Source organism: Lepidochelys olivacea (assembly GCF_965140295.1).
Source record: "Lepidochelys olivacea isolate rLepOli2 genome assembly, chromosome: 1".
In the NCBI taxonomy this organism is placed as follows: Eukaryota; Metazoa; Chordata; order Testudines; family Cheloniidae; genus Lepidochelys; species Lepidochelys olivacea.
In genome coordinates this window covers 219,653,267-219,665,415 of record NC_140411.1, presented here as the reverse complement: position 1 = coordinate 219,665,415, position 12,149 = coordinate 219,653,267, and the positions used below count along the sequence as shown (strand labels likewise).

Genomic DNA, 12,149 nt, shown 5'->3' with positions numbered 1-12,149 from the left:
TCCACCCCAGTCCCAGCCGTGGCTCTGCTCCTGGCCGCGGCTCCAGACACAGCCCCAGCGCTGCTCCCAGCTGCAGCCCTGCTCCTGGCCCCCACCCAGTGCAGACCAGGTAAGTGGCAGGGCATGACCAAAAGAGTTTGGGGACCCCTTGCGTAGGGTGACCATACGTCCCGTTTTGACCCTGCATGTCCTGATTTTTTTGGCAAATCTGGACATTTGTCCCATTTTCTCTTGGCAACTGATCACTAGTTAGAAAGAGCAAATGGGACAAATTCCCAGTTTTGCCAAAAAGGGATGGGGGTGGGGGAGTTGAGTGTTGGGGCTCCGGCCATCCGCAGGGGAGGAAGGGGGCTTGGGTGAGTGGCTAAGGCCAGCTCTTCATGGAAAGGGGAAAGGGAGAGCCTCGGGTCAGCTGCACGTGGGGGTGGAGGAGAGGAGCTTGGGTCAGCTCTGCGCAGAGGTGTGGGGGAGAGGGGCTCGGCTGAGGGGCTTGGGTCAGCTCTCCGGGGGGGAAAGGAGGGAGGAAGAGGGACTCAGGCCAGCTCCGCATGGGGGGAGGGACAACTCTGCATGGGGAGGAGGGGCTCAGGCCAGGTCCCTGTGGAGGGAAGCGGGGGTGGGGGTATGGTTGCCCTATCACAGCCAGACTCTGGCTTCTGACTTGGCCAGGAGGCAAGGTCTCAGGGGGGAGAGAAGGAGCAGGGTGGCAGAGCCCCAAGGCATAGGAGGAGCAGGGCCAGAGTTACATGTTCCTGGGGAGCCCCCAAATTGGCCGGGACCCCTGGGTTAATCGGCCACTGCCTCTAGCCTTCAGACCAAGCTTAAAAAAGGAAGATATGGAAAATCCCTGGTATAACTCCAGTGAAGTCACGTATCTTGTGTAACTGTGTTTCATCACATACAATGCCTACAGCATTTTGTTATATACATATCTAATGCTTCCTGTATCAGGGAGTCTTATGTCTAGCACAGTTGGAGGTTATATCAAACCTCTTTCTAAAGCTATATCTACACGACACAGCTTTTAGCGACATGCTGCTAAAAGTCGTGCAGTGTAGGTGCGGTTTGTCGGCTCTCCTGTTAACAAAAATCTTCTATGCCAAACGAGCGGTGTTCGCGTTGTCGGCAGGAAAGCGCTCCTGCCAACAACGTGCTGTTCACAGTGGCACTTGCCACGGCAAAACCTTTGTCTTTCAGGGGTGAGGGGTTTAACTCCTCTGAAAGACAAAAGTTTTGTCATTCAATTGCCAGGGTAGACAATTAACCTCATTAAAACAACACTGAAGAATGCAGGGTCCATCTCACTTTACAACAGTCCCTAAATCATACAGCAAGAGGTTAAAACAGACTTCCCCCTATCGTACATAAGAATGCATTTCTAGTTCTGATAGGAAACAGTCTGTCTAGGTTCTGAAGGCTAACAGGTAAATGGAGAGTATGTTCAGAGCACAGGTCTGAGAAAAGGTGCTAGTCCGAGAGTACATGCTGAAATTGGTGCATGTAACACATGATGAGTGCCAACAAAAGCATAAAAGGATTTAACGGTCATGAATTCACAGCTGTTTAGATGATGTGTCAATTAGTAATCCAAGTGCCCTTGACACTGACCCACTAGATACCAAAGATAATGGAGCCAGTGGAAATAGAACAGCAGCTTTTGAAAAGCCACTACTGGAGCCCATGTCTGAAATACAGTTCAGAAGGGAGTGGAAAGAAGAATATGCAATATTCTCTATAAAGCTGCTGCACTGATGCTTGGAGGGAGACTTCATTCTTCTGTTATGTGACCTACAAGAACCCTTTCCTTCTAATAAGTTTTATTAAGTTCTTCAATGAAGCAGAGATACAAGGAAAGGCGCACTGTCCTCCTAAAAGGAATACCACAGAGCCCAAAACGGACACAGGCCAGCTATCAAATAGCAAACCTGTCTGGAGTGCAAGGGCAGAGGAGTAAAGGAATGACAAAAGAGCTAGTATTTTCTTATTCTCACATTCTAGCTGGCTTCATATTTGAAGAAGGGGCAGACATTCCAGGTACCAAACTCTGCATAATGCTGAGATACAGACATTCCCAGCAAGCACTTTTTTTAAAAAAAATCCATATTTGGGCACAAAAAACAGGAATTTCCTGCCAGATACATTCATTGGAGAGAGCACTGGTGGTTCAGTAGTAAAATTCTTGCCTCCCATGTGGGAGACTTGGATTTGATTCCCGGCCAATGCACTTTCATAGTCTAAATGCAGATGCTGGAAAATTTCAAAAACTTGAGAGAAATCCCAGCTGTCGGGTATCCTGGAATTTATAGGAAAAGCATTAAATCACAACATAACTCAGGGTAGGGCATCCTTTAGCTCTCCACCACTGCTGCTGCTGGGGGATTGTGAAGGAAATATCTATGCTCTGCTTTCAATAGCAAGCTCATTTAGGTTTATCTCTAGACTTCCTCAGGCTTCACCCAGATAAAGGAATCTCTACTCAACAGCAGGAGAGCACCAGCTACACTCTCAACTATTCAAGTCCTTTCACTGAGATAGCCCTCAAATTTCCATTAAAAATTCCTTTTTGTTTCTTCGGTTTGTTTTTGGAGCTGCTCTGCCTCAGGCAAAACAAATATATTTAAAAGTAAGACAGGGAGAGAAGGTGAACAGTAAGTTCTCAGGTTTCAGAGCAGCAGCCGTGTTAGCCTGTATTCGCAAAAAGAAAAGGAGTACTTGTGGCACCTTAGAGACCAACAAATTTATTTGAGCATAAGCTTTCGTGAGCTACAGCTCACTTCATCGGATGCAGGAACCTGGGATCCTGACCAGTATGACCTCCCCTTCGTGAATTATTAAACCTAGTCTGTCACTTTTGTTGACGCTGTACCCCATTACAGCATGGAACCAATGAAAAGTAAAGCAAATACCATTCTCTCCTAGCAATGAAGTCAGCAGTTAAACTGTCTGAACTATACAGTACCTAGCCCAGACTAAACATGACTCATAGTCCCACTCTTATGGCTGTTTTGAAATCTATTTATTTTAAAAATTATTGTGGTTTGTTTAGTGCAGAAGCTACAAGCTCAAGCAAGGATGCTTTCCACACAATGCTTGAAGCAAGTATTACATTCTCTCCAAAAACCTAAATTTAAGCAGCCTTCCCGTCAGAATGCCAGTTCCTTTACTCATCCACTCCCTCAAAACCTAAGAACTGCATAGACACCTCACCCTCCACACTACCCTTACTTTATGCCCCTTCACATTAAACACAATTGTGGGTGTCCACATTCATGAGGAGCACACAGGTTCCTCACCAAAGAGGATACTCAGAGTTGACAGGTCAGAAGTTTTACAGCCACATACAAAATCTAATTTCTTAAATGAAAGAATCAAAAAGTTATCAAGAAGGGATGAACAAAATTAAAATTCTAACCCAGGCTAGGTGGCTCAACAAGTAGTAAGTAAAACTGCTAAGTCTGTTAGGATCTCCGGGACATGAGACTTAGATCCTTGTCCATTTCTTTATCTTACCTGAATAAGAACACTGCAAGCAAGGAGTGTGGAAGTTTAACATGTGTTGCATGCATAGGCTTCTACAAGTCTAGCACTTTTAGTTGTTAACGTATGGCCCAACTCAGGAACTGAGGTTTTAAAGAGTGGAATTGTCCTCTCTCAGGAAGGGCAAATAGTTTTCTCAATATCCAAAGACTACAACTTTAATCACATCAGCCGACCTAGTTACAAATACCTTATCCCAGATACAACACGGTTAAAGGTTGTCGTGTGGACAGGACCCAATCACATCCCAATAAAGATGCAAGAGCCTTGAGCAACCCAAAGGTTTGGCGTGGTTGCAGGAACATAGTTTGCAAGTTGACTACAAATCTTAACTGTTGTAACCATGTCCCTTGTCTCAGTTGCAATTATAGTGAAAATGAAAGCTTAGATTATTTTTTTTTAATGAGTTAGGGGGACAGAGAAAGTTGTGACGTGTCTACTTTAAAGTGCACTGTCAATATTCTAAATTTAGAAAAGAATTATGGGGAACTGAAGGGACTATTCAGGTGCAGTTCTGACTTTGAAAAAAGGGACTACAAAAAGGGCTTTTTTTATTCAATGGATCTAGAATGCATCCCAGGTCATAGCTATTTATTTCAGTGACATATTCACTACCTTTTACTTCTTTGGCCACTGTGCAATGTTCACACCCCTTTGGAGGTGAGCTGAATTCCTTCTTGGCTTACACACTAGCAACAAGATTGTTAACTAGATTCCACTTGCAGAATATTTTCCCTGAGGTGAGATATGCTTAGGTAAGTACCTCAATTGCACTTTTACTACACTTATACTGCACCTCAGCTGGGACAGGGTTGTTGTTGATAAAGTTCAATCTGAGGGAGAGGGGGAACAAGAGACACACACTCAGTTTGATTCAGATCTCAGGGTGAGTTTACATGGCTGGGAATTACAATAAAACAATTTATAAACTGAGAAAAAGTAATATGGAACTACTAATGGACAAATATGGAAACCCATAAAGATGTTAAGAGTCACATTTTGAAGCAAAACCACACTTTAAGGAGATCTAGAACTCTAATTTTTAGCCACTGGTTCTAATTAAATCAAAATTAGGAGTTATTAATAACACCGATTATTTTTTATTCTTTTATTTACTTCTTTCATTTACAGTAGCAGACATAGATCTTATTAAAGATTAGGGCCCTCAGTGTGCTAGGTCCTGCACACACACAGAGGAGGAATTGTTAGCTGGATAGTCAATCTGAAATTAGTGGGCTCAACCTAGTTGCTAATGGAGAAGTGTCTACATTACAGTAAACACATCTTATTTACATCTTGCTTGTAGTCTCAAGAGCGATGCCAAAGATTTGCAGAGGCATGGAGACTTTGATTTCATAGATATGGTATCTCCAGGTCAGAACTCCAGCACATTTAGCAGAAAGTAATATGTGGGAAGCTTGACATGATGATGTTCATGCTGTGCCTTTTTGTGCCAATAAGTAAAATGAATCTCCAAGTTGGCTAAGGTTGCAAAACTGTAGTTTCACAGTCTTAGAGTATGTCTACACTAGGAGCAGCTGTGCTGCTGTAGTGTAAGACACTTACTACAGTGATAGAAGGGGTTCTTTCATCCAGCTAGAAGTGTCTACACCAGAGTTTAGGTTGGCTTACATCAGAGGTCCCCAAACTGCAGGGCGCACACCCCTAGGGAGGTGCGGAGGAACGTTCGGGGGGAAGGGCGAAGAGGGGCATGGCTGGGGCGAGGGAGCGCCCCACGGGGGGCAGGGAGGGAGCACCACCCTGCTCTGCTCGTGGCGCCAGCTGCTGGCCTTCCACCCAGGGCCCCAGCTGCTGGCCCCTGGCCTGGGGCCCTGGCTGCCAGCCCCAACCTCTGCCCCCTTACCCCTGTCTGCATCTCCCCCCCCACCCCAAGCCTTGGCTCCGAGGGGGGGGGAAGAGAGAGGAAGGGGGGACATGGACAGGGGTAAGGGACAATGTGACCGTAAAAAGTTTGGGGACCACTGGCTTAAATACATCACATAGGGCATGAAATTCTTTAGAGTTTGGAGCGATATAGTTAAGCTGACCTAACTATGTAGTGTGGACCAGTCCTTAGCCAACTTTACTTACCTACAACTGCCTCCTTAAAGTATTTCAGAAGTGCTGAAACACTGCACTCCTACACACATACACAGTTAGAGGATACACATACAGCTCACCAATATAAGGCTTTGCATATACTAAGGCCTGGTCTACACACAATTTTTGTACTAGTATAACTGTCAATTAGGGGTCTGGGTTTTTTTTAACCAATATAGTTACACTAGTACCGGTGTGTATGTAGTTATACTGGTATATATGTTTACCATGAAAATCATAGAAATTTAGAGCTGGAAGGAACCTCAAGAGATTATCTAGTCCATCTCCCAGCACTGAGGCAGGATTAAGTATACCTAGACCAGGGGTAGTCAGTAGGTGGACTGTGGGCCAAATCCAGATCACTAGACACTTTTGAATGGACCATGAATCTTTTAATTTACTTAATATAATTGTTACTGTAGTGTGAAAAATGTTTCTATGGAGACTGGACCTTGACTTTACATTGACCAAGAAATCTGGACCTTGCCAAAAAATAATGGACTACCCCTGACCTATACTATTCCTGACAAGGGTTTGTCTAATCTTTTCTTAAAAACCTCCAAGGACGAGGACCACACAATCTCCCTAGGTAAGTTGTTCCAGTGCTTACTATCCTTATAGTTAGAAAGTTTTTCCTAACATCCTACTTATATCTCCTTTGCTGCAAACTAAGGCAATTACTTCTTGTCCTACCCTCAGTGGACATGGCGAACAATTGATTACCATTGTGTTTTTAACAAACTCTTACATATTTGAAGATTTACTTATGTTCCCGCACAGCCTTCTCTTTGCTAGACTAACTCTACCCAGTTTTTTCAACTATTCCAAGGTCATTTAAAAAAAAATAAAAAATTTCTTTTTGTTGTCCTCTTCTGGACTCTCACCAGTTTGTTCACATGTTTATTAAAAGTGTGATACCTAAAGCTGAACTCCAGCTAAGGCCTCACTAGTGCTGAGTGGAATACAACAATTACTTCTGTGTCTCATATACGACATTCCTGTTAACACATCCAGGATGATATCTGCCTTTTTCGCAACAGCATCACACCCTTGACTCATATTCAGTGTGATCCACTAGAACCTTCTTGCCTGCAGCAGTGCTGCCTAGACAATTATTCCCAATTTTGTATGCATCTGAGTTTTCATTCATAAATGCAGTACTTTGCACTTGTCTTTATTAAATTTCATTTTATTGATTTCAGACCAATTTTCCAATTTATCAAGATCATTTTGAATTCTAATCCAGTTCTTCAAAGTACTTGCCATCTTCTCCCAGCTTGGTGTCATCCACAAATTTTATAAGCATACTTTCCACTCTATTATCCAAGTCATTAATGAAAATATTGACTAGTACTGGATCCAGGATACACCCATGCAAGATCACACTTTGTATGTCCTTAATTTAACAACAAATAACTGATAAATACTCTTTAATTATTGGCTATAGTAATTTAGTTTAGACCAAATTTCCCTAATTTGCTTAGAAAAATGTCATGTTGGTCTGTGCCAAAAGCCTTACTAAAATCCAGATATATCACATCTGCTGCTTCCCCATAGTCACTAGGCCAGTACTCCCAAAGAAAGAAGTTAAATTGCTTTGGCATGGTTTGTTCTTGACAAATCCATGTTGGCTATTACTTAGCACCTTTTTATCCCCTAGGTTTAAACAAGTTAATTGTTTAATAATTTGTTCCAGTATCTTTATGCTTATTCCCCATCCGATATGGCAGTAAGCTATACCAGTGTAAGTACATTTAATTAATACTCCTGGGGGAATTCTGCGTCACGATTCATGTCTGACAAGGATGGTGAGAGTGACTGTGAAATGCTCAGGGAAATAGAGAAGCTATTAAAATAAACTCAATAATAATAATGGGGGATTTCATTTATCCCCATATTGACTGGGTACATCTCACCTCAGGACGGGATGCAGAGAAAGTTCCTTGACACCTTAAATGACTGCTTCTTGGAGCAGCTGGTCCTGGAATCCACCAGAGAAGAGGCAATTCTTGATTTAGTCCTAAGTGGAGCACAGAATCTGGTCCAAGAGGTGAATATAGCTGGACCACTCGGTAATAGTGACCATAATATAATTAAATTTAATATCTCTGTGACAGGAAAAACACCACAGCGGCCCAACACTGTAGCATTTAGTTTCAGAAAGGGGAACTACACAAAAATGAGGAGGTTAGTTAAACAGAAATTAAAGGGTACAGTCCCAAAAGTGAAATCTCTACAAGTTACGTGGAAATTTTTTAAAGACACCATAATAGTGGATCAACTTAAATATATACCCCAAATTAAAAAACATAGTAAGAAAAAAAAAAAAAAGAAAAAAGAGCCACTGTGGCTAAACAACAAAGTAAAAGAAGCAGTGAGAGGCAAAAAGGCATCCTTTAAAAAGTGGAAGTTAAATCCTAGTGAGGAAAATAGAAAGGAGCATAAACACTGGAAAATGAAGTGTAAAAATACAATTAGGAAGGCCAAAAGAGAATTTGAGGAACAGTTAGCCAAAGACTCAAAAAGTAATAGCAAATTTTTTTTTTTTTTAAGTACATCAGAAGCAGGAAGCCTGCTAAACAATCAGTGGGGCCACTGGACGATCAAGCTGCAAAAGGAGAACTCAAGGATGATAAGGCCATTGCGGAGAAACTAAATGAATTCTTTGCATCAGACATCACGGCTGAGGATGTGAGCGAGATTCCCAAACCTGAGCCATTCTTTTTAGGTGACAGATCTGAGGAACTGTCCCAGATTGAGGCGTCATTAGAGGAGGTTTTGGAACAAATTGATAAATTAAACAGCAATAAGTCACCAGGACCAGATGGTATTCACTCAAGAGTTCTGAAGGACTTCAAATATGCAGAACTACTAACCGTAGCCTGTAACCTATCATTTAAATCAGCTTCCGTACCAGATGACTGGAGGATAGCTAATGTGACGCCAATTTTTAAAAAGGTCTCCAAAGGTGATCCCGGCAATTACAGGCCTGTAAACCTGACTTCAGTACTGGCCAAACTGGTTGAAACTATAATAAAAAACAATATTGTCAAACAAACATAATTTGTTGAGGAAGAGTCAACATGGTTTTAGTAAAGGGAAATCATGCCTTACCAATCTGCTAGAATTCTTTGAGGGGGTCAACAAGCATGTGCACCAAGGGGATCCAGTGGATATAATGTATTTAGATTTTCAGAAAGCCTTTAACAAGGTCCCTCACCAAAGGCTCTTACGCAAAGTAAGCTGCCACAGGATAAGAGGGAAGGTGCTCTCATGGACTGATAACTGGTTAAAAGATAGGAAACAAAGGGTCGGCATAAATGGTCAGTTTTCAAAAGGGAGAGAGGTATATAGTGGTGTCCCCCAGGGGTCTATTCTGGGACCAGTCCTATTCAACATATTCATAAATGATCTGGAAAAAGGGGTAAATAGTGAGGTGGCAAAATTTGCAGATGATACAAAATTACTAAAGATAGTTAAGACCCAGGCAGACTGCGAAGAGCTACAAAAGGATCTTTCAAAACTGGGTGACTGGGCAACAAAATGGCAGATGAAATTTAATGTTGATAAATGCAAAGTAATGCACATTGGAAAGCATAATCCCAACTATACATATACAATGATGGGGTCTAAATTAGCGGTTACCACTCAAGAAAGAGATCTAGGAGTCATTGTGGATAGTTCTCTGAAAACATCCACTCAATGTGCTGCGGCAGTCAAAAAAGCAAACACAATGCTGGGAATAATTAAGGAAGGGATAGATAATAGGACAGAAAATATCATGTTGCCTCTATATAAATCAATGGTACACCCACATCTTGAATACTCTGTGCACATGTGGTCGCTCCATCTCAAAAAAAAGATATATTGGATTTGGAAAAGGTTCAGAAGAGGGCACCAAAAATGATTAGGGATTAGGCTTCCATATTAGGAGAGATTAATAAGGCTGGGACTTTTTATCTTGGAAAAGAGACAGCTAAGGGGAGATATGATTGAAGTCTATAAAATCATGGCTGGTGTAGAGAAAGTAGAAAAGGAAGTGTTGTTTACTACTTCTCATAACACAAGAACTAGGGGTCACCAAATGAAATTAATAGGCAGCAGGTTGAAAACAAATAAAAGGAAGTATTTCTTCACACAACGCAGTCAACTCCTTGCCAGAGCATGTTGTGAAGGCCAAGACCATAACAGGGTTCAAAAAGAACTAGATAAATTCATGGAGGATTGGTCCATCAATGGCTATTAGCCAGGGTGGGTAGGAATGGTGTCCCTAGCCTCTGTTTGCCAGAAGCTGGGAATGAGCAACAGGTGATGATTACCTATTCTGTTCATCCCCTCAGGGGCACCTGACACTGGCCACTGTCGGAGGACAGGATACTGGGCTAGATGGACCATCGGTCTGACCCAGTAAGGCCATTCTTATGTTCTCCCCACAGATTTAATTCCCAGCAAAAAAATGACAGGGAAGAAAAGGGAAGCTGCACTGGGGGGAGGGGAAAGGCAGGGGACACCTATGGTCATAGTTTGGGGGGGGGCAGGGGGCATTGCCCCCCAGAGGTGAGGGATGGGGGGGCATACGGGGTGCCCCGCCCCCCATTTCTGCTATCCAAAGCTGCCTGGGTGAAGCAGGGTGCCGCTCAGCTCCACTGACTCTACAGCTTGATGTCACCTCCTGCATCCTAGTGCTGGGAACCATCCAGTTTTCTGGACAAGGGGAGGGAACGTGGGCAGGGGGGCAGAGGAAATGGGAGAAGAGGATGGGATGAAGAGGCAGTGAGGAAGGAAGGGGGTGGGATTGGGCAGGGGGAGGAGAATGTGGGAGTGAGGGGAGGTGGATAGGGTCAGGGGACAGTAGTGAGAGGAAGGGGGAGGAGATGGGAAACAGAAAGGGATTGGAGGGAGAATCAGGAGCCTGGCATGCAGCATCCCCTCAGCAGCAGCTGAAGCTCCCCCGTTAAGCAGACCCATTGAACACCCACCCCACCAAGCCCTACTCCCCCAGCACCCAGACCTTGCACGTAACGCCCCCCCCCCCCGGCTGAGTCCCATCCTCCTACATCCAGACTCCCCCCCCCCCCCCGCAGCTGAGCCCCAACCACCCTGGACCCCCCTGCAGAGTCCCATTGCCCCTGCACCTAGAACCCCACAACAAGCCTGTCCATCCAGATCCCCCCCGCACCCAGTTTGGTCCACATAGAACCTTCTCACCCCACACCAAGCCCCTCTACACTTGGCTCATGCTGGGCTGAGGCGGCCTGCCCACAACTGGTACACCTGGCACAGAAGGGGAAGGCCCTGGGTTGTTTCTGGGGCAGGTCTGTCCCGGCCCTTGTGCTATGTCAGGATTGGGTGCAGCCTCACCACTGAGTTCCTGGGTCGTGGGGGGGCTGCAGGGTGATCTTCCACCTCTGTGCAGGCAGCAGTCTGTGCTCCTCAGTCCTCACTGCCATGCAGGAGCCTCCACATTAAAAATTATCCACAATAAATAAAATATTGTGCACAGAATTTTTATTTTTTGGCATAGAATTCCCTCAGGAGTGCAGTATATTGCACCCCTTGTACTAATTTAATTAAACTGATAAAATTAAAATGGAACAACCTGTATGTAGAGACACAAGCCTTTTCTTAAAATTCTCCACCACTGCAGCAACTAACTACTGGAACATGAGCGTAGTCTGGCTGCCTGACAGAGATATTTATCCACATCATCTAGACCTGTTGTGACAAATTTCAGGAAAAGAAGGGGATATTGGGGGGGGACAGGGACCTTAAAGTGTTGAGAATTTTTCAATACATCTGGTCTATTTTAACCCCTCCCCTGTAAGTGCTCTCTTTGTACGTGAGGGGCTGAGCTGCACACACTGCGATATTGAAAAATTGTACATCATCGCCAGGGACATCGCCAACGTCAAGCCATCAGTCTATTGCTTTTATACCCTAGGGCTACAATTAACACCCGAGATTAAAATACCGTAATGAACTAAACCAAGCCAAGCCATTCCCGAGTGCAATGAGTTTATTTGCTGCCCTGCACCGCGCTCTGTACAGCCAGTGGCCCTGCCCGTCGGGAGAGGCCATTGCCGAGCCTGACTGGGGAGGTTTTCCACACAAAGAAGGGGGAGGGACAGGGAAACATTTAACGGGGATGCGATGGTAGCGTCTGCTGGGGCGGGGTGAGCGGGGGGGGTGTCCCGGTGCTGCTGGCCGGGACCGTCAGCGGCATCCACGACGGATGAGCCCGGGGCGCTTCACTCGATACCAACGGGGAGCAAGAGCCCAGACACCAGCCCCGCGAAACCCCGGTGACCCCGCCCCCCGAGCCACTCCGCCCGCGCACCTCCCTCCCCGGGTCTCACCTGCCCCCGCGGGGCCCGGCCCGGTCCCCCGCGCTCTCCATCCTCACCCCCGCCGTTGCTATGGGATCCTGGCCACTCGCGCTTAGCCCCGGCCGTCGCCGCTGCCCTTAGCAACCGCACCCGACACTGAGGCGCGGCGCCATTGGCCGAAGACGC

General features: G+C 45.0%; 1 protein-coding gene across 1 annotated transcript in view; it reads right to left on the bottom strand.

Moving 5' to 3' along the window:
- Positions 1-12,118, bottom strand: part of TULP3 (TUB like protein 3) — a 79,118-nt gene extending 67,000 nt beyond the window's left edge. Inside the window, exon 1 of the mRNA XM_084633928.1 lies at positions 11,994-12,118. Within this exon, the coding sequence (XP_084490054.1) occupies positions 11,994-12,034 (41 nt within the window). The 5' untranslated portion in view covers positions 12,035-12,118. The remainder of the gene's footprint in view (positions 1-11,993) is intronic.
- Between the last annotated feature and the right edge of the window lie 31 nt (positions 12,119-12,149).